The sequence below is a fragment of the Culex pipiens genome, chromosome 3 (assembly GCF_016801865.2).
Source record: "Culex pipiens pallens isolate TS chromosome 3, TS_CPP_V2, whole genome shotgun sequence".
NCBI classification, from domain to species: Eukaryota; Metazoa; Arthropoda; class Insecta; order Diptera; family Culicidae; genus Culex; species Culex pipiens.
The window spans coordinates 174,008,665-174,031,536 of record NC_068939.1 but is presented as its reverse complement, the minus strand read 5'-3'; the positions used below and the strand labels follow the sequence as shown (position 1 = coordinate 174,031,536).

At 37.1% G+C, this 22,872-nt stretch overlaps 3 protein-coding genes across 6 annotated transcripts in view; 1 reads left to right on the top strand and 2 right to left on the bottom strand.

Annotated features, from left to right (window-relative positions):
• Positions 1 to 2,297: 2,297 nt before the first annotated feature.
• Positions 2,298 to 3,809, top strand: LOC120417058 (queuine tRNA-ribosyltransferase catalytic subunit). The gene is made up of 3 exons (XM_039579015.2): positions 2,298 to 2,576; positions 2,632 to 3,534; positions 3,588 to 3,809. The coding sequence occupies exons 1-3, from the start codon at positions 2,361 to 2,363 to the stop codon at positions 3,732 to 3,734; spliced, it is 1,266 nt and encodes a 421-aa protein (XP_039434949.1). The 5' UTR covers positions 2,298 to 2,360; the 3' UTR covers positions 3,735 to 3,809.
• LOC120417059 (coiled-coil domain-containing protein 25) lies at positions 3,810 to 5,111 on the bottom strand. Its single transcript, XM_039579016.2, has 3 exons — positions 4,874 to 5,111; positions 4,346 to 4,437; positions 3,810 to 4,290 (listed from the first exon to the last, which is right to left on the bottom strand). The coding sequence occupies exons 1-3, from the start codon at positions 4,944 to 4,946 to the stop codon at positions 3,829 to 3,831; spliced, it is 627 nt and encodes a 208-aa protein (XP_039434950.1). The 5' UTR covers positions 4,947 to 5,111; the 3' UTR covers positions 3,810 to 3,828.
• A 9,959-nt stretch (positions 5,112 to 15,070) lies between these two features.
• Positions 15,071 to 22,872, bottom strand: part of LOC120417057 (GATA zinc finger domain-containing protein 10-like) — a 48,882-nt gene continuing 41,080 nt past the window's right edge. For all 4 annotated transcript variants that reach the window (XM_039579013.2, XM_039579012.2, XM_039579014.2 and 1 more), the window contains 3 exons: positions 21,295 to 21,422; positions 20,901 to 21,091; positions 15,071 to 16,359 (listed from right to left, as the gene is read on the bottom strand). In XM_039579013.2, the coding sequence (XP_039434947.1) occupies positions 16,210 to 16,359; positions 20,901 to 21,091; positions 21,295 to 21,422 (469 nt within the window). In that variant the 3' untranslated portion in view covers positions 15,071 to 16,209. The remainder of the gene's footprint in view (positions 16,360 to 20,900; positions 21,092 to 21,294; positions 21,423 to 22,872) is intronic.

The following is a 22,872-nucleotide window of genomic DNA, read 5'->3' as shown; positions in this document are numbered from 1 at the left end:
ATTTTACTGTTTAGAGCACTTTTGAAAAAATAAAACAGTTTCGGTAGATGATTTTTGTATTTTTTTTAGGTGATGCTCCATCCTGCATTTTTCGTGAGTCTTTTCGTAACATCTTAGGCTATTTTCACAAAAAATTTGAACGAAAAAAAATTGTTGGCTCACCTTCAAATTTGACTTTTTAACTTAAAAATCTCATGAAAGTGGCGTATTTTTTTCTTTCGGTGTATTTTTTTCGGAAAGCCCGTCAAGTTTCCTACAAGTTTGTCTTTGACCAATGCAACGGCTTCAAGATACAGCAATATTTAAATTACAAAATACAAAAATATTTTAAACACTTACGCCCTTCTCAAATGCCGTTCTCGAATGTAACTGGCTTCATATACACAAAAATGGCTTATATAAGCGTAGGATAACATGTCTACAAAGTATCAATGAAATCGGAGAGAGTCGAGAAAAAGGTAGGGACCATCCACAAACCACGTGGACACTTTTTTTTGAATTCTCAACCCCCCCCCCCCCCCCATCGTGGACAATTTCCATACAAATAAAATCTTTTTTGTATGGAGCGTAGACAATCGCCGAACCCCCCCCCCCCCCCCCTAAGTTGTCCACGTGGTTTATGGATGGTCCCGTACCTAAAAAAATCCTGTTTTGGGCTGGAATTGCTCTTATAATTTAAAACATTTTGAACATTTGAAAGTACTCTACCCAAAACAAAAGAGGTTACCTACGTACATATAGGACCTTTCCATAAAGTTTGCAAGAATGTTATGTCTTTTTTTATTTTCAAATTTTTCGTTTTTTACTTTGAATTTCATTTTTTTTTTCAATATTTATTATATTTAATTTTTTGTAAAGGACCTACCTGGGTGCAGAATAGTTGTCCGCAAAGCGGCCTCAATTTAGAACTGTCAAAGCGGAACCAATTTACTGTTTGGAAAATGATGCCATGAATTGGCAAGTATTGTAATCGATCTATAATTTATTTTGTCAGGAATATAAAAGTCGAGAGCGTCTAGCTTTTGAGTCAGTCTTAAGAAAAGAGATGAAATCGAGATTGTCTTAATTCGTTGCTAACATTTCCATAAGCGTTATGTCTCACTCAAAACCTATGTTTACAAATTGTTTAAGACGAATTATCAGTAACTGTGAATGGCACCTGCCAAATAACATTGAATAATCTTACTCCTGTATTATCACTGCGCTTCAAAGATACAAAATCTCGTAACTTCCATCCGGTTGCTCTTCTGATTCACGAAATTCTCCCACTTCTGACGCAATATTTCATCACGTTAAAAACAAAGAAGGACTCCAAAATGTTTCAAAACGAGTCACTTCAACAGCAAAAAATACGTCACGCTTGAGCTTGAACAAAGCCTTCTACTTTGTTTATATTTACAGCTGTAGTTCAGTTGTATTAGTGAGGAGCAGTGGGGATCATTCGGAAATCACGTTACGCATTCTGTCTTTTCAGCACCCAGGGACCTACTATAGAATTATAAGATTTCTTATATTTTAACGAGCATTTCAAATAAAACTCTTTTTTTTTCCTTTCAAAAATTTCAGTTTTCGAGAAAAAATTAAATGATTATTGTTATGGTTTTTCCATATGTTTTAATTTTTTTGAGCAAAAAACTTCAGTCCTAATAATTTTCAGCATTTCAAGATTCTGCGTTTTGAGATTCATCCTCCAAAGTGATGTGATTGTGTGTAATATAAATAGCGGCATTTAGGACAATATATTGTAACGTACCAGACATCCAACTGGTCAAATTCAGCTTGCTGACCACAAATTTCAGTCCAAAACTGAAAATTGATAAAATAAAAATTGGGTTCTAAAATGAAGCATAGATTGCTGATATTATTGTTTACAGCGATAAAGCTTATTTTTCTGAGTACAATGACCCTTTGTACGACCACAAAGAGTTTAAAATGGATTTTTAAATCAATTTTGAAAAATTAACCTCTCGGTCCTTCTTGACAGAAAAGCTCCTACTTGACAGCTCGTTCCAAGGGGACCATAGTTGATCCATCAAAAAAATGTTGTCTTGTCAAAAAAATTTTTTGCATTAAAATGAAAAATAGTGATCAGAAATGGTTTTTAATCGTGTTTTTTACCGTTGTACATAAAAATTGACATAGGGCTTTAGTACCCAATTATCATCAATGTTTGCGGCGAAATGGCGTCTGTGGCGCATTCATTACAGACAAACTGAAACCATTTTTTTGGCAGACATTTCCAAACTTCATCTGCAAATCTGCCGACAATCCCGCAATCCAAAACGTCAATCTGTTTTTCTTTCAGCCCCAGCTGTCTCTTGAGTCCGGTTAGGGTGATACTCCAGCCTGGTTCTACGCGAATGCGCGCGCCACGATCCTTGCCGTGTTTAAAGCAGTTCCTCCGAAGGATGTCGTCCGCAGCCGCCGATCAACCCGCCGCGACGACGGCCCCCACCGGTCCCCCTCTACGCTACCGCGTACTGGCCAAATGTTCCCGCACCAAGGCGCGCGTAGGCGTGATGAGCCTGCGGCACAGCGACGTCGACACGCCGGTGTTTATGCCGGTCGGAACGCAGGTGAGGCTGGTCACGCGTAGGTTTGGTGGTTGTTAATGTTTTGGTTGTTTTTTAGGGGACGCTGAAGGGACTGCTTCCGGATCAGATTATGACGTTGGGGTGTCAGATAATGCTGGGGAATACGTATCACTTGGGGATGCGTCCGGGGACGGAGATCTTGAAGAAGGTTGGTGGGTTGCACGCCTTTATGGGCTGGCCCCGGGCGCTGTTGACCGATTCGGGCGGGTTCCAGATGGTTTCGTTGCTTCAGCTGGCGGAGATAACTGAGGAAGGGGTGAAGTTTGAGTCTCCGTACGATAAGAGTGAGTGTATGTTGACTCCGGAGCGGTCCATGGAGATTCAGAACGCGATTGGGGCGGACATTATGATGCAGTTGGACGATGTGGTCAAGACGACCACGACCGGGCCTCGGGTTGAGGAGGCCATGCATAGGACAATTCGGTGGCTTGACCGGAGTATTGAGGCTCACGCGAGGGACGATGAGCAGAGTATCTTTCCGATCGTTCAGGGCGGACTTCAGCCGGAACTACGGAAAGTTTGTGCGGCTGAATTGACGGAACGGAACACGCGCGGGTTCGCCGTTGGGGGTTTGAGCGGGGGTGAAAGCAAGGACGAGTTCTGGCGTACGGTCCATCTCTGTACGGATTTGCTGCCCGAGGACAAGCCACGCTATCTGATGGGAGTTGGATTTGCGGCGGATTTGGTGGTCTGCGTCGCGCTTGGTATCGACATGTTTGACTGCGTGTTCCCGACGAGGACGGCCCGGTTTGGCTGCGCGTTGACCCGGCAGGGTCAGCTCAACCTGAAGCAACAGACCTTCAAGACCGATATGCGACCGATTGACGAGAACTGCGACTGTTCCACGTGCAAAACGTACACACGAGCGTACCTACATCACATTGTTACGGTGGAACCGGTGGCCTGTAGCATCATCAGTATCCACAACGTGGCTTTTCAGGTAGGTTTCAATCCGCTATTTTGATTCAAGACCTATAATTTGTCCTCTTTCAGCTCAAACTAATGGGAGACATTCGAAAGAGCATCGAAGCGGACACCTTCCCGGAGTTTATCAAGTCGTACATGCAGGACCGTTTCCCGGACAGCTCCGTCCCGCAGTGGATCGTGGACGCCCTTGCCGCCGTCAACGTGCAACTTTAAGGGAACGCGTTCGAAGCTCAACAACCAACCCCAAAAAAATAACAGTTTTGCAATAATTTATTCCACCTTACCGTACTCTCTCTCTCTCTCTCCCTCACATAAACTCGTCCGAATCGTTCCCCGCGTCGTAGTTGCTCGTCATGTTCTCCGACTTCATCAGCGAGTTGTAGCTGCGCAGCTCCTTCTCCTCCAGGCGCCGCTTTTCCTCCTCCTTTTCGCGCTCCCGCCCATCCCGCACCTTGGCCTTCTTCTCCGCCCGCTCCGCGGCGTCCCGCTTTTCCCGCTCGGCCCGAAAGTCCGGATGTTCCTCGCGCTTCGTCTTGTTGAGCCGGTTCACGATCTCGTTGGAGCGCTTCTCGATGCGCATCTTGCGCACGTCCTTGTCGCGGTAGAACGAGACTTGGCCCACGTCCATGCCCTGCGTTTTCTTGAGGTTGTCCCACATGGTGTACACGATGTCGACGTTGTTCATCTTGTTGCCGTTAATACTGTTGGCCTTGACCAGCTGGCAGGCGTCCTCGATGACGGCGGACGGGACGTCGTCCAGGGTTTGGCCCTGAGAAGGAAATTTGTTTAGAAAGCTGAAGGATTTTTAACAATTAAATGCATACCGGATTCAGCCGGAGGTACACGTGCGCCGAGGACACCTTGTCCACGTGGAACCAAACATCCTCTGGCCAGCCCCATTTGATAAGATCTTCGTCTGAAAAGAGAAGTTAAACAGTTACTTTTGGTCAAACATAACGTGTTAATGAAGTGATTTATACAAAAAAAAAGCTCTAGAATTAGTTAATCAATATCACAAATGTTGAAATTGTTTAATTTGTAGTTTTACAAACATACATAACAATTCGCTATTTTGAATACAGTTAATTCGAATCAAAAAGAATTCAAACGTCAAAATATTGCTGCCAGACGTCCAAATTATCGGCTCCCCTCTGTAATCTCTAATGAATTCCTAAGCTTGTAGAACATTCCGCTAAAAGATTGTTAAAACTTAAGCGCCAATCCCGAAGAAGACCCTTCCCACCTGTTTGTTGGTTTGTCCAGCAGAAGTTACTTTTCCCCAAATCTCAGCCCCGTCCATAATTCTAACCTAAGCAGGCCGCCGCCACAACACCAACCCCGCAGAAACTTACTTTCGTACTTGTCAAGTCCCATAAACAGTGTCACCGGCGGTTGGACGACATTGCTGGTGAAGTAAAATACCATGTTTTTCAAGCGCAACACAACACGCACTAAACACTGACAAATTTACGCGATAAAATATGTTTTAACGTAGGAAAAAGAGACGAGCGAAAATTTCAGACGAACGAAATTTGAGTCCGCCGCCGTAGCGATTCTCGCGTTGTGTGTCTTCGCAAGAAACAGAATAATTCTGCAACACGAAATGTCAGATAAGAAAGGCTTTTGAGTGCAAGGTTACTGTAAGACAGGTTGGGCTGTTTTTGTAAGGCTGTATTGTTGCCAACACGGAGAAAAAAAGAAAATGTAAATTTTCGCATGAAATTTAATTTTTCTTCATTTTTTATCTCCGTGCACATTTGGCGACGAACACTGTGACGTCACAAAGTTTGTTTTTCATTGAAGTTCAGTGGCAGATGGGCGATTTGAAGTTGGTTTGGACTAGTTTTGAGGAATCTATGGCGTGATTATGGCCATTTGCGGAGTGATTATTAATTTGACGAACCGGAGACGGTTGCGGTGCTGTTTCCTCTCTCCACTTCCGGCAAAATTCAATCCTTCAGCAAACAGGTAGGTAAAACATACTAAGATTAGATTCGAAAAATAATTAATACAATATTATTTTCATTATTCAGCTGTGTCAATCCGGCGACCTCGCCGAGTAGGTCGAGCGCCTAACCGCGGAGGCCAAACCGACGTGCGTTCCAGCCATAATTCCGGACGAGATCAAGCTGCAGTTTCCCTTATTGGCCAAGTACAAATCGAGTCATCAAGTACGTCCCGCCGAGTCTGAGCACCACGATGAAGAAGGTCAAGAAGGGGGAATAGCTGGCAGAACCGAGGATCAAGTGCAAGAAGACCCCACTCTACTCTACCTGAAGTTTTTCATTCTTCGCAAGACGGAAACGCCCTAAAGGGCGAGATCCTCAAACTGGGCGGTAAAGTGGGCACCAAAATCACCAACTTGTTCGCGGCCATTATCTCGACCCCGGCAGAGGTTGAACGGATGTGCAGTCGCATGCAGGAGGCCAAAGACATGCAGATTCAGGTCGTGCCGGAAGATTACTTCGAGAATGCCAAGGCAGGCGGCGAAATATCGTACATCACGAGCAAGTCCATCTGCGATTGGGTCTCCAATCCGCACAGCCGAATCCCGTAGGATGAAGAAAAGTTCAAATCGAAGAAGATTATCTATACCAAATCCGCCCCGTCGAAGGTGACGCTGAAGCTGAAGGGTGGTCTCGCGGTCGATCCCGAATCCGGGGTGGATGAAGTCGCTCACGTCTACAAGCGGGAATGGTTGATTTTCAATTTTAAGCTCAACAAGGTGATACTCAAACGGAGAATTGCTACTTCAAGATGCAACTGCTGGAGGCGGACATAGGCAACAAGTACTGGGTGTTTCGCGCTTGGGGCTGTACCGGAACCACCATCCAGTTGACGGTATCAACAAATCAAAATAATTTATTTCCGACTTATTCCTCGTTTTAAACAAGTCTAGTTTTCTATGTTGGATGTCTCTCAACTGATAAAAAATTAATAAATTATCCGCTTTACAGCATTGCCTTGTCATTCTCGATTGCGAGATTCTTACTCGAAACTAGGTGTCCGAAGGCTAAGTTATCGACCTAACCTCAAGGTTAAATCGGGCCAACATTTACTTTCCTGTCCGACGGAAGGCGTGATCAGACAAATCTTGTCACAAAATTTGCCACCGGGACCTTCTGGGATCGAACCCAGGCCGACAAGGTGAGAGGCAACCACGCTTGCCCCTACACCACGGGTCCCAGGTAATTTAACAAACTACATTCCAAATCCCTGCGATCAAAGTTGTACTATCATTGCAGTCCAAATTGAATCAATTTATATATTTTATGTAATCAAGAAACTCTCATTTAATGCTTTCTACTACTGTATATACATGCTTTCTATTGTTTTAATCCATTTAATCTCGAAAATCACCGTTTAATTTAAAATTGGACAAATTTTCATTCAATTCTGTATACTAGCCATAAGAAACGAGAGCGTTGTGACGTCACCACTTGAAGCATCGCAAATGTTGACACTTTTTTGCTTACTAATACTTAACCAACACGCTTTCAGCCCAACCTTTCTTACAGTAACCTTGTTTTGAGTGTGGTGGTTTCGACAAGGTTTGTGTTAGGGCGGTTCATCGATGGGATCTGCGATGGTTGAGTGTCCTACCCCTCGGAGAATCTAGGTTTTCAGGTTTTTGCCTTCCTCACATTACTGAGGAAAGGCAGTGCATTCATGTCAACCCAACTTGATTTGCACGCAGCCTTCACCCACACAACCAAATGCTGCGTGAAACTCATGCCTGAAAAATCGGGGGCGTGGCATGCAGTCATCTGTTTCTTGGTTTGCATGAAATTCTTGTTATATCCACGTGGAAAATGCTATGGAAAAAAAAATCACTAGCATTTTCATGCAACATTGAAGTGAAAAGTCATGGTGATGAATGAACAAAGCCTCAAGCGTGAAAATCCTGTCTGCAAATTTTGAGTCGGGCGTGCAAGTCTGGGACAGTCAGTTAGCTGCTGATTGTCATCAACTGAACATGGTTTCAGTTTTTTTTCTGTTTGTGCCGGAACAATCTAGCGATGATTTTTACGAAGTGAGATTATGAAGTGCAATAGTAAGTATTTTGCCCACAATGCCATCGTATTTTGCTTAACTTTTTAATTTTATTTGTTTATTTTCTAGGCCACGAAAACCGAAGTTCCAGAGCAACAACGTCGGTGCAAATCACCGACAACAAAGCCAAGCGCAACATGAAGCCGGAGGTGAGCTAGGCTCACCCGGTCCAGGACATGGGAGTCAAACAAGCTAAGAAGGTAACAAAGGCACTGGTCGCGTGCGGCAGAAGGTGAGGATCGCTAAGGAAGTCTCCCTGGACCCGCGTTCCGCAAGTGATAAACCGAAACGATAACCAAGAGTGCGTGTGTGAAATTATTCATTGAAAATGTCTCCTGAACCAGAAAATAGCAGAAAATTTTAGTATTTTGTGATTTATAGTGTTTTATGTAAAGTGAACCATATTTTGTGTTGAAGTGTTATTAAAATTGGTTAATAAAAAAATGTCAAAAGAGCAACCTTTTTTTCTTTGATAAGTAATCACAAAACGAAAAAAAAACATTACTGGTAACAAATCCTAGAACAAATCACAAGACACTCGAAGCAAAAACGCATGAAAATCCAGCGAATACATTCTGCTGCTCATGAGGATCACGTTAAAATATAATAAGAAGCACAGGACAATGCGGTGGAAGCTACATGAAAGTCCGGTGAAATTCATCAGAGGCGCATGCAAACTTGCTTTCAATGTGTGTGTCAGCTGGTTTTCGGTATGCATGAATTTCATGACACAATCGCATGGGAATAGGTTTGGAAAAAATCCACATACCTTTTCATGCAGCATTGTGGTGAACAGTTTTTTGAGTGTCGATATCAACAGTGGTACATTAGAGAACCTGGAGCTTATTAGAGAACGGACATCTCAAACTAGAGGTGGGCAAAAGCGCTCTTTTTTAGGAGCCGCTCATTTTCGTTCGCTCATTAAAAAGAGCCGCTCTCTTGAACGGCTCTTTCGCTCTTTTTCAAAATTTTGATGAACAGATTTTTTTTAAGAATCGTGTGATTTTATAAGCCATTTCACATTGGATTTTTATAAATTATTTGATAAAAAAATAAAACTGAAAACCAGAAGACGCCCATGAAAACGATAGGTCTTGGTGGCCTCTATGTCAAGATTTCTACTAGAACCTAAACTTTTGGGTTGGCATCCAAAAAATTGCAATTAATTATAAAATTGTGTTTATTTCTGCAAGAATTGAACTAATGCTGATATGTTATTTGGAGAAAATATTCTGTGAACTCTTTTTACATTCTGATTTAATTGATAAAGTTTTTAAACTAGAGGTGTTCAAAACCGCTCTTTTTTAGGAGCCTCTCATTTTTGCTCGCTTTTTAACAGCTTTTGAACCGCTCTTTCACTCTTTTTCAAAACAAAATGTTGGAAATACTATTTTAAAGAATGATATGATTTTGATGATTTTTGTTAGACTCAATTAGACATTATTAAAAAAAAACAAAAACGAGCAGATTCGCGTTAAAACTATAGTTCTAATCGTTCCAATGATTGGATGGGGAAAGCACCCAAACGTAAATCTTGAATTTTGGAGAAAATTTCTATTAATTTTACAAAATTGCGATTATTTCTGCTAAAATTAAACAAATTTTATCATGAGAAAATGTCTTGCGAACTCTTTTCTACATTATTATTTAATCAAAAATTCTATAAATGCCAAAATTAAATCAAGCAAAAAATTGTAATAGGGCCGAGTCCGAAGTGTAAACAAAGAGTCCATCTTGCTCGCGTTAGTTGATGTTTACATTAATTCTAAGTGAAGCATTTTGAAATGCTCAAATTTGTACTCCGGTAATTTTGTAATTTGTCTTCCGATCTGTTGTGCAATGAAAAGCTTTTTATTTTGTTTAGAAAATCATTCACTTTTGAAGTTATTTAAGTACATGAAAAAGTTCACCGTGTGCTTAATTCTGACAAATGTGACATAATTTACAAGAATTGAAAAAAAAAAACATTCTCAATCCTCAAAAACAAATTTTATGCTAAAATTTGTAGGAAATTCCAATTAATGATATTTGTTAACTTTAAAATAGACAAAAGTTAAAAAATCATTCCATCTTGAAATGGCTCTTTTAAAAGACCAGAGTTTCAAAAAGAACCGCGGCTCTTTTCCTGTGAGCCATGGCTCGTTCTTTCTTTTTTGTGAACCGGCTCTTTGAGCGGCTCGCTCTTTTTTTGCCCACCTCTCTCTTAAACCAAAAGTACCAATCGAAGCAAGAGAACTGTCAAATGGAGGTACCGATAGAGCAAAAGACAAAGGATTTTACTCGATCTATCGTAATCGTTCTCTAATAAGCTCTCGGCTCTCTATGCTACATCTGTCAATATTTTTTTCAGTCCCTGGTGACACCTCGTGCTGTCGACGGTATCTTTAATACCGACAACGAGAGAGTCCACTGTACCTGGAAATATTTTTATCGGAATCCTTGGACAATTTTACATAACATATCTCAAAATAGTGGAGTTTCATTAACAGAATTTCGATATATATTTTTGAAAATAAAACTAGGTTTTTCAACGCGCCGCGCGCTGGGCGGAAAAAACAACATTTTTCACTAAAATTGCGATAATTTCAGTAGCATCTTTCAATATCGAAAGAATTAGTACTAAAAAAGTATTTGGTATAAGTCATCGCTTGAATTTTGAAGTTGTTGCAATTTTAGTGAAAATGTAGATTTTTCCGAATCATGCTGTTTTCGTGGGGAATTGCTATTAATATCAAAAATGCTTTCAAATAATCTAAAAATAAAAAAAAAAACAGTGAAAAATTATTAATTTTTATTATTTCAACAGAAAAAAATGAAAAAAAAAATCGAAAAAAAGGCTTGTTTTTAAAAGGGCCTTCAAGCTATTGTCTTTCATATGTTTAATATAAAACAAAAACAAAATAGAAAAGAATTTTAAAAATTTGAAAATTTAAGTGCAATCAGATGAAATCAATTTAAAATGCATTCCTCTGCATTTCTAATCATTTTAAGCATGTTTGGGTTAACTCAAATATCATTCTAATTTTTATGAATTTACGATGTACCGCAAAAAAAGTATCCAAATTTTTTTTATTTTTTTTTTTTATTAGTGGCAGCAAATCAACTGTAGTGGTGTATGAAGCAGGATTTTTCTTTGAAATGTTGAAATTCTGGCTTGTAATTTCATTTTTTTTATTTCCCCCCTCCTCGACCCCGGCCTAGTCGAGGGACAAAAACTTTTTAAAAATATTTGAATCGGCCTAAAATTGTGAAAAAATAAAAAAACAAAATTCGATATTTTAAGAAATCTGAATTAAAACATTTGAAAAGGAAAAAAAAAACATGGCCGTTGCATTTTTTAAGTTTATGTCCCTTATATCCCTTGACCAAAATTGAGTAAAGGGCAAACAAATTAAAATAAAGAAAATTGGAATTATAAGCCATGGTTTCGCCATTTAAAAGAAAAAAATGCATTTTACACCGGTCTAGTTGTTTTGCAATCATAAGTTTTTCAAAATATCTGGATGTAGGGTAGAGTAGTCATCAATGAGACACGGGGAACAATGATAAAATGGCTCTCACAAGTCGTAGTTTCAACCAATCAGGCTCATATTTGGGGGAAAGGTGTGTCTACTGGATACACGTCTGCCATTATAGTGGCTTTGGTTATGGACGCTTCCTTTAAAAGTTATTCATAAATGTTTGATTCTGGGGTGTAAAAGTAAATTATGGACAAAAATTACTTTTTCGCTCGTAGGCTGCCATTAACACCAAAACTAATATTTCTTCAAATTTCTTTCGACGTTCCATAGGGATTGAGTTGGGCTACAATGTCCTTTCATTAGGTTTGGCCAAAATTTAGAATATACCCAGTATCCAGGACTGTCTCATTGTTCCCCACTCATTTCAGCACATGGGTAACAATGAGACACTTTGATTTTTCTTCATTAAACTTTTCAAAATCTATGGAAATCTTTCAAAACATGAATTAAAAGTGATTTTTGGCATATTTATTGAGTTTATTGAGTTTTAACTTCATTTAGCCAAAAATGCAAAGTTATTTGGTATAAATATACGTATTTTACAAAATGTCAATACTTTTTAGTATAACTTTTGATAATTAAAGTTTCATGTTGGCAAAATTGCTCTAAAATGTTCAAGGCAAGTTACATGCAATGGAACAATACAAAAACATGATGTTTTACTAGAAAAATCTTGATTTTCGTAGTGTGTCTCATTGTTCCCCAGCTGTCTCATTGTTCCTGCCAAGTGCGTCTACAATGAGACAGTTGAATAACTCTGGCTGTAGATGTCGGATCGATCTCATATTTTGGTCAATGTTAGAACACATTAAAAGAAAGAAAATGCAACAAAAAGCTCATTAAAACATGCTGATGAAAAAATGAGAAAAATCTTTGAAAGTTGAAAACCAAAAGTGTCTCATTGATGACTACCCTACCCTATCGCAGATTTTTTTCTCGAGACAAAAAAACCTTTTCGCGGAATTTCGGAAATCAAAATCTCGATCAAAATAGTATTTTACCAGCCCAAATATGCTAAAGATGATTTTCAACGGGTTGTCGATTGTCCACGAGCCAAACATGAGAGATTTGTCAATTTTTCACATGGGAGGGGGTTGTTCTAGAATTTTCAAAACAGTGTACGTAGTTTGTGGATGGCCTCTTAGCAGCTCAATTTTGAAGTTTGGACACCTGACTTTTTAGAATAAAAAAAAGTATTCATTCGAAAGAGTTTGAAAACAAACAATTCATTCGAAAGAGTTTGAAAACAATCGAAAAATATTTCTTTTATCTGTATATCAAATCGTGGTGATATTGAAAAAAAAGTTTAAAATAGTAAATGAAAAAATCATCAAAAAGAGGGGAGAAGAAAAAACTTTCAAAAATCTTTGCATGTTAGGAAAAAATACTCGTATCTTCGGCTGGAAAAGGATTCGGATAGAATTCCATCCATTTTTTTCCTGAAAAAATCTTATCAAAGTACAGTACTTGTTCGATAACTGGGCTGAGAACATAGCCCAGTCTCCGAATGCTGCTCGCTAACTGGGCTGAACGAAAAATTGCGAGGGAACCACCGCACTATGGGCCATCTCCATACAAACAGGCGGCCAAATTATTTTTTTTTGCTTTTTAAATGTTTTTTCACACAAATTTGGGTAATTGTATGGTATTGAAATGATAAACGTCGATTTTTATGACTTTTCATGTTTTTCAATAGTTGATTGTTTATAATAAATAGTCTTTTCATACATTTGCAAGTGCAACAGAATTGCGTATATATTGTATTGCAAGTTTATATTATTAAATTATGGATAAGCTAATACATCCCCACTTTAAGGACACAACCCCTCCCTCCTCTATTTTTCAACCCCCCCCCCCTCTCCTCCTCCCCACCAACAAAATTTTGTTAAGCGTAATAAATTCATTTTAAGTCAAATATTTATTATTTACTGCTGTGTGTTTCTTTTTGTGAGTCCATGCCATATAACTTGAGACCCCCCCCCTCCCCACCCTTACGGGCAAAAATTGCGAAAATTTTAATTGTTAAATCAAATAACAGAAAAAATAATTTTATTGAAAATTTTAATTATGAAGTAAAACGATAAAATACAAACCATATTCTTAAAATTCATTTGATTATAGAGTTTGTGACAGCTTCAGGATATGTTAATGGTACTTTTTATGATGTTTTATACTAACCAACATAGAACTTAAATGTGAATTAGTTTCATGGATTGATCGCAGAAATTCATCATGCTAAGTAAACATTTTGCTGAATACTTTTTTCGGTATCAAACTGAGATTCTCCAGTTTCGCTTGAGAAACTTCGGTACGAATACCTTATTTTGACTAAGGTACTCAATTTGAAATGTAGGCAACAGAAAATTCCAATAAAGTCATTTCGAACTTCATGAAACAAGGTATTGATTTTTGAAGCGACGATGCCCACGAAGTAGGTAGCAAAGCAAGTGAAATAAACGGGCGCATATGTAGATTGCAGCAAATTTTGAAAAAACGTAAATGTTCAAAATGGCATATCTCCGAAAACGCAAAAAATCGCAGGCTGGAAATTTCAGCAATGTTAGATTATAATCCAATCTTTCAAGTGATCTTAGTTTCATGTTTAGCATCGGTTAGCAAAAAAAGTACTCGATTAACAAACACAAAAAAATATGTTTTGTCAAAAAATGCTCCAGTTATTCGATGAAAACTTCAGTTTTTGGTTTGGAAACAACATTTTATCTATTATTAGTTTCAAAGCTTATCTCATTACCTTTCCAACGATGTATAGTTGTCCTAGTAAAACATTTAAAATGGCTGAGCTATGTTAAAATTAAACAATCAGCCTTTTTTACGAAAAACGCTAGTTTTTTACTCCATTTTTTGAGTTTCAGCTTGCGTATCTCCGTAATGAACAAATTTAGAGCTTTGAAAATTTGGATTTTTCTTAGTTAGAATGTTTACTTTCGAGAAAAAAATACCAAAAAATATTTGGAGAAGGTCACTTTTTTGAAACTTGGCCACCCAATGTACCATAGACCGATGCATAAATTTTTCCAGATGAAATATAAAAATAAAAAATTACTCAAATTTATGTACAATGTTTGCTTTTCATATGTCTTTAATTGTGACTTGAAATTAAATAAAAGATTGAAAAAAGTTTTTTTTTATTTATTGAACATGATTTTTGCATCCATTAACCCCTCGGTAATTTCGGTTTGTTTTGGTTTTTTGACGTTTGTCTGCTTTTTAACTGGGCTACGGCCCTTTTATCGAGCGCCCAGTTAAACAACGCCCAATTACCGAACAACTACTGTACTCAAAAAATACCTTATCAGCATTTGTTTCGGCAGAGCCAGATTTTTTTTTAAATAGTTTTGTTTAAACCATTTCTGAAATATTTTTTTTCGAGTGGCTGAGAAAATTCTTTAAAAATCATTCGTTTTCTGTCATCAAATTATACCACTTTATTTTTTGAGAAAAATAGCTCGGCTTCCACTTGTCGGATTTAAAATGATTAACGAAACATTTTAAAAATGTCCGATCCTTGTTTGAAAAGTCCCTGAACATGGTTTTTCGAAATATATGAAATTGCTAAAGAATTTTACATCGAATTTTCAAAGAACTGTTGAACTGCAAGGATTTTTCGGATAAAATAAACTAAGGTCAACCACAGAAAATATGGAAATATGAGCAGGTGGACATAACATGGAATTTCGGATCACTTTAAACCATTACGATTATTTAAATTCACATGACCTTCTTTATTTTCTCCTTTGTTACTGCAGCTGTTTTGCAAACATTTTCCAATCTTGCAGTTCCGTCAATCTTTTTGTGAGTTTTTTTTCCTGCTGGTGAGGTCCACCCTTCACCATGCCAAACTATTCTCGTTCTTCTAGCAGCGGAAAACCTCTGCACTGCTCTACTGATTGTTTTACATTTAATAAGTATTGTTTCTTTTTTCTTTTCCGCAAATCATTTAATGACGCTCTCCTGTTTTCTTGCAGCTAACTCGATCGGTTTAAAACACGTAAAGTTTTTTGTTTGTTTGTTTAAATTCACTGTATGATTTTTTCTATGCTAATCGCGGCGGTTCGCTTAAATATAATTTCTAATTAACTTATAATGACCAGAAAACGTAAAGCAACGATTGATGCACGTGTTGTCGCCAATTTATCTAAATTCTTTTATTTTATTTTAGGTTTGCACCCGCCGGGATTTCACTAATTAAGTTACAAGCTAAAATGGCTTTTGGTTTCTTTTCGCTAAAACGTTCACGAACTACTAAAGGGGGGTCTGCTGGAATTTGCGGTTTCGCTCGCGGATGATGAGATGCAAACATTGAAAGATTTACATTGCATAATCATAACACTATTCGTACGGAAATGATGGTTGTTGTCTTAGCATTTTTCTAAAGGGAGATTTAGAGCCTGTGTTTGTGTTCTTAAAAAACTGGGTTTGAGATTCCGGTTTTCGATTTTGTTTTATTTTGTATGACTATCTGTTTTTCTCTGTTTATTTTGCAAATGTGAATAGTAACTGTTTTAATTTCTGCTTCGTTCTTTATGATAGTTTTGGTTTTTTGTTAATTACTTTTTTACAATTGGGGGAAATCTATCAGTCTTTGTAAACGTTATTTTGTTTATCTTTAGTCGAAATATGTTGGTTTCATGTATAAATAACAACATTCACGTTCTCTTGATTTGGGGTTCTTTACTTTTGGGGGGAGGATCGATCGATTTGCAACGACTAACACGATTATGTTTCGATATTGAAAACGGGGGAGAAGATTTGTTTTTTTCAGTAGCAAAAATGTTGAGATACTTTGCTAGGTAACATTTTTGATGGAAAATTAGCTTTCTTACAGTAAAATGTTAACAACGATCAATTTTCTAGCGTGATTTCGGTGATCATGAATACAAAATAGGCATGCTATCTTCGTCTGCCACGTGTAACTAAACTAGTAAGCACACGTGTTACTAGTCGTACTCGTGGAGTTCGTTTGACCTTTTTTTTTTTTCTTTACGCTAAAACCAACGTAGCTTCGTCCCTTCTACGCCGAAAAGAATACCTCACCCCGTCAACATTAGTCCCCGAAAGTCGTACCTACTCCCGTTTTCAATTCAATTCTGTCTCTAGAGGGCCGTCCGCTCGTCGTACACCACGACCGCGTCCTGGTCGGACATCGGGAGCGAGGCCAAATTTTGCGACCGTGACCGGCACAGGGCAATGATGGCCGCCTCGTCGTTCCGCATCCGGTTGCGACGTTTTTTGCTAAAGTTTACCTGTTGATTAGTAATTGAGTAATTGTTAAAGAGTATCTATTAATAAAAGAGCCATTTTTTTAAATAAACTGTACAAAAAAAAAATAGGCGCTAAAACACCTTCTGCTTAAGAAAAGGTTTATCATGTATTATTATTTATTTTGTAAATATAGGTTTACGGTATTTCCTAACAGAATGTTGCTACACTCGTTTCTACTCAAATTCCAAGAAGTCAAAACAAAATGTCGACTTTCCAAAACAACAATGAGCAACATGAAAAAAAGTTCTCAGGAAAAGTTTTAGGAGTCATTTTATCGTTGTACATACAAATTTACTGAATACAATTTAAAATCCATTTTCCTGAGTTGATATCCATTTAAAGCATGATTGAAACATATTTTGAAGTCTTGAGGAATTTGTACGAAACCGCCATGGGGTCATCCATAAACCATAAACCAAAAATTTCAAAAACAAATTAGGATAGTGGATAGTTCCTTAAAAGCTAAAGGTTTTTTAAATGCTACATATTTTATCAGAAATTAGATTTTTCGAAAATTTGTGATTTAAAATAGATGATGAATTTAAAACAACTTTTTTTATTTAAATGTTTGAAACCATTGTAACTTATTTTGATTTCTACTTTTATATAGTGTTTTTTATTCTATAAATTGCAATAATTCAAATCATCAAAAAAATAATAAATCCAAAATATCGAGAAAAAAAATTAAAATCAAGACAATTTTAAATAACTGATACTAGTTTATGCAACAAGTTGCAAAAAGAAGTTTTTTTCAGCACGAGCCGCACATTTATCCAACGAGGTTCACCGAGTTGGATAATTACGACGAGTGTTGAAAAAATAAAGTTTTGCAGCGAGTTCCATACAACATTTTTTGAAAATTACAAAAAATACCCTTTGAACGGAATTGTAAGTGCAACTTTTAGGCATCCATTTCAGTGCTGAAAAGTAGAACTTTTCAGTTTTTAAAAGTGTTTCTATTCGATTTTGTTAGTTTTGGTATAGAAAAGTAGGCGTTTTCACGACGGAATTGCAAAAAAGTTATATAATTTAAAAAAAAAATCTGAAAGTTAAGCAAAAATATTCTAAAAATTCAAATTGTTCAAAACATAAAAAACTACATATTTACAAAAATCTGAGCACTTAACAAAATAACCAAAAAAATCAAAAAACTTTTTTTATGAAACTCAACAAAATTAAGGAAATTGAAAAATAAAAATAAAATAGAAGAAATAACTTTTTTAAATTCTGAAAGTTGTTTGAATGATTATTCATGCTTGCTTTTGCCAAAAAATTTAAACATTTCTATCCAAAAGAAACAGGTTTCCAAGATATCGTCACTTGAAAAATAAAAGTTTTTGTTTTTATTTACTTTGGTCATAGGCAAGGGGCATAAACTTTGGAAATTATTTGCAACAGCCTAAATTAAAAAAATGTATGTATTTAAAGAAATCTAAGCGTTAAAAAATTAAAAGTACAAAAAAATTTAAATATTTCTACGAAAAATTTCAAAATTTAAATCATTAGGAAATAAAAAAATGGTCAAGACCATTTAAATCACATAAAATACTTTTTGCGATTCTGTTGTGAAACTACTTACTTTTCCTGTCATTCTCGAAAGACGAAAAGGCTTACCGGCACTACCGAAGCAACTCAATATGTAGTCAATTCTTTCAGATTCAGATCCTTAAAAACGAGGTGTATTAGGGTGTAAGATGGTTTTATGTAGAAAAAATAATGTTATCCAAAATTAGGTGGCACAGTAATTTTTCAGTTCCTTTTGGGGTCCTAAGATCAAAAAAAAATCATTCCCGTGCATTTTCTATAAAAATTAGATCGTTTTGCGCAAAGTGAGCACTAAACCAATCGTTTCCAAAATTTATAAAATTGTTCAGGACCCCAAAAGAAACTGAAAAAATGCTGTGCTGGAAAATCGATTTTGTTATTACTCCCTGGTGGAGCATAGCTAAACTAGCAAAGAAGCCTCTACTCACTTTGACCAGCTCTTGTTCAACGAAAAAATGACTTTTCTTGTTGCGTGTTTTTTTTATTATTTTTGTTTTATATTTTCATGCATTATTTTTTTTATTAACTTCAAAATTTGAATGGAAATCTTATTAACTGCAAACATTTTTCTGCTTAATAATCAGATTTAGCGTGTTTGAGTTCGCTAAAAAGAAACATTTTGAATTTTTGTTAAAATTCCGAAGTACAGTTCCACGAAAAGTTTTATTTTCGTCAATACTAAAATATTTTGAATACTGTTAATGGCCACACAACTGAACTGGTTTAAAATGCCCCCCTCCCCCCGTTTCCCTTACAAAAATGACTGTATTCTTTTTTACATAAAATATAGAAAATGTTAGTGAAAACCACCCCAGAAAGAATTTCATTGGCAAAGTCACATAAAATAAGTTCAACTTCCAACCCTATAATTTGAGAATTTTTTTGGCAATATTTTAGAGCGAAGCCCGTCTAGAGGTGGGGTTTCCCGTGGGAGTCGCTCAACCTGCATTCCTGTCACACATGAGGTCTGCACAGCTGATTCCACGTAGATTTTTCCCGCCAGTAATGACAGGAAACGCTGACAAACGGAATATGTGCCAAAATCATAAGTGGTTTTTAACATATGAAGGGAAATCATCGTGAACTGGAACTGCCGGCCGTTAGCCCGGGTAAAGTGGAAACGTTGAGATGATTGTTGTCCTCTGCTCTCATCTCGCAAAAAGCCATACAGAGAACCACGTCCCTTTCAACCGGCTCCGTAGCTTAATGGTTACGGCTTCTGTCTCCCAAGCAGAAGGTTCAGGGATCAAATCCCGGTCGGTACCTTTGAAATTTGGAATCAGGAATTTGAATATGAATAAAAACTAAAATGAATCAGGTGGGATTCGAACTCACACCTTTGGATTGGTGGTGGTCTGGGACGCTAAGCAGTCGGCCATCAGAAGGTTTACACTCTAGCAGTGAATTGATCCGTAGTGTTGAAACATGTTATCTCTTCTTCTCATATTATTAAATACGCGCTGATCCCTGATTTGCCTGAGGGGATTGGAAGTCTAAATATAGATCGAGTTTCCTTCAGATGCTTGCTTCTATGTTTAGGCGGGGCCGAACAATGCCCAACGACCTCGGAATTGGACCGCAAGGAGCTCTGTCATTCTGAAATGGGTCGTTGGAAGCAGCGCGAGGGCTATCACCACCTAATACCCGGGATTGAGATAAGCTGTATCAGCATTCGGCATGTACACAGTCTGATACAAATTATACTTTCCCATAATTTCGCTACCGGTTAGCGGGTATTGGATTGGACCACACACACACACACAAGCCCGTCTAGAGGTGGGGTTAGGTTGAATGTTTTTCACATTGTTCATATGAACTTAAACTGCAACAAGTATGTAAAAACCTAAATTGGTACATAACAAAAATGGCTCCATTAGATTTTTTTTAACCGAATTTGATAGTTGATAAATCGGTAAATCATCTGTCAAAATGAACAGAATCTTACCTAATATCGGTTGTATATATAATGATAATTATGCATATAATGAACTTCATAACCGAATTCCCGTATTTTTTTTTACCGAAATCGATCATTTTCAGTTTACCGAATTGTTCAGCAGTTGAAAATTCGGTAAAGTTTACCAAATTCGGTAAAATAATTAAAGTCTACTTATCTTATCTTTTATATATATAAAAAATTTCGACGGTTTTGTTCGAACGCGAATCAGTTCAATACGGAGCGTCGGATCGAGGTGCTTTTTGTTGCGTTGGGTTCGTATAAGCCCAAGGAAGGTTCTTACGCCAAAAAGTGACAACTTTGGCCACTCTGGAACTGATTCCGGAAAATCTGCAGATTGTATGGAAAAAGCTGCGTAAAATCAAATTTTGATCACAGGAGGCTGAATACGCAAAAAAGTTAAAAACGTCAACAAACAAAAAAAGACAAGACGAAGTTTGTCGGGTAAGGCTTGTTTTGTCATAAAAATTTAAATAATATGACTTATTCGACCAGATTTGACCGCAGTTTTTTGTTTTTTTTTTTCAAGGTATTAGCAAAATCATCAAAACCAAAATTTTCTAAAAACTTAGTTTTTTAGTTCTACTTTCCAACGCTGTAGAAGGTTCGAAATTGGCTTGAAATTTGAAATGTTTACGAATCTTTAGATTGCATCTCATCTAGAGGCATAGTCGGGGGTATAGAGGAGAAAATCGTGACGTCAGAAATGAACTCAAGTCACTCAAAGTTCATTTTGTGAGTGACTTTAACATTTTGGCCTAGTTTGACAGCTACATTGTCCCCAGTTTTCTGTGGGGGAGAAAAGGAGGCGAATACTTTATGAAAATCATACCTGTCAAAATTCCTAGCCTCAAAATTTTGTCGCGAGTTGCTTTTCTCCTCTATTGGAGGGTTAACTTAACTTTATGTCTTTGATACCATTCGCACCCCCCAGCATAGCAGCATGATTTCCCACGAAATTTCAATTTTATCGAAAAATGCCCCCATGCGTGATTGCACTCCCTGCTGATGATGGCCTACCTTGGCGTACAACTCCTCCAGGTCATCGGCATTGGACAGCGGTCGCTGTTTGTTTTTGCCCCACGAGGGCAGCGATCGCGTCCGGTAGGACGTACTGCCCGCTTCCTCATCGGCATCACCCCGGCCATCCAGTCCACTTCCGCCTCCGCCGCCGCTGCCACCACTGCCGCCGGACAAGCCATCGCTTATCACTGGTAGAGATTCGCGCGCCACGTGGGAGTCGTGAAACAAAGCAGATGCCATCGAGGGGGGAGGGAGAGCGCAGATAAAAAAACGAAACGAAACAATCTCATCAATAATACATGAATTGGGGGCTCGTTGATGTCCTTTTGGGACCTCTGGCCATGGCAATGCCAACAACGACCAGCAACAATGGAACCAACCGACTACTTACCCCCGCTGGACGCGTACAGTGGATTAATTGCCCACATGGATTTGTGATGCACCAATTGGCTCTGCTGTTTTTGTTGCTGCTTTTGGTGGTGATGGTAGTGATGTTGCTGTTGCTGAATTTGATGTTCTCTGCGAAGGGAAAAACAAAAAAACGTTGTAACGCATTAGGGCAAGCGATAATCTGCTGATGTGTGTCAGAAAAAAAATGTAATTGAATATTAAATTGTGCTACAATGTCATAACCGTTTAAATGTTTCAGTGTATTGTAGCACTGCTGAACCAATTTCATGCTCATGAAAATTGCATTTGAACTGTTTTTATATAAATCCATGCAGTTGCGTCAAATCCAAGAATGAGCAAATTTTCAGAAAATTTATTATTTGTTTTCTTTTGTCTGAAACTATGAGAGTATGACCGAAGAAGTCATGATGTATCATAAGTTCGTCTTTACACATCTTTTTACAATTTTATCTTAATGGACAAGAAAAAAAATCAACCTCAACATTTAAAAATGTAAAAAAACACGTTTAGCACCATTTCAAAAACCCAAGTTGATTTTTAGTTTAAAAAAAAAATTACAAGGAAGATCAACAAATTTCACCAATACAGTCCAGAGTCGATTATTCGAAGTTTCATTATCCAAAAGTTCCAACCGAATTTTTTTTTTATATTTTCTTGCTTTCAACATCAAATTGGAGTTCTGCGACCCCGTTTTAGTAAAATTAAATTAGTTGATTGCATATTAAATTACAACACGCATTTTTTTCAGTATTCCATCACTCCCATTTTGGCCGCCATCTTGGATTTAATTCTAAATCACTTGAGCGTAATTAAGGGGCCAATCAAAAATAAGACAACAATTGTGATTTGATCATCCGAAGTGAAATTCTTCCAAGGCCTTCGGATAATCGAGTTTGGGCTGTATTTCATGGTTTAACATAGAAGATCAGTCCAATAGTTCGTGAAATATCGTCACCTGAACGTTGGACGATTATTGTGTGGACACTCAGACAACTTTTTCCAGTTTGTTATTTTTCTTATGTGGTCAAGTTTGGTCATGATTTCTACAGGGCAAAACATAACATAAACATAGAAAAAAAAATAAAAAATAAAACATAAAACATAAAACATAAAACATAAAACATAAAACATAAAACATAAAACATAAAACATAAAACATAAAACATAAAACATAAAACATAAAACATAAAACATAAAACATAAAACATAAAACATAAAACATAAAACATAAAACATAAAACATAAAACATAAAACATAAAACATAAAACATAAAACATAAAACATAAAACATAAAACATAAAACATAAAACATAAAACATAAAACATAAAACATAAAACATAAAACATAAAACATAAAACATAAAACATAAAACATAAAACATAAAACATAAAACATAAAACATAAAAAATAAAACATAAAACATAAAACATAAAACATAAAACATAAAACATAAAACATAAAACATAAAACATAAAACATAAAACATAAAACATAAAACATAAAACATAAAACATAAAACATAAAACATAAAACATAAAACATAAAACATAAAACAT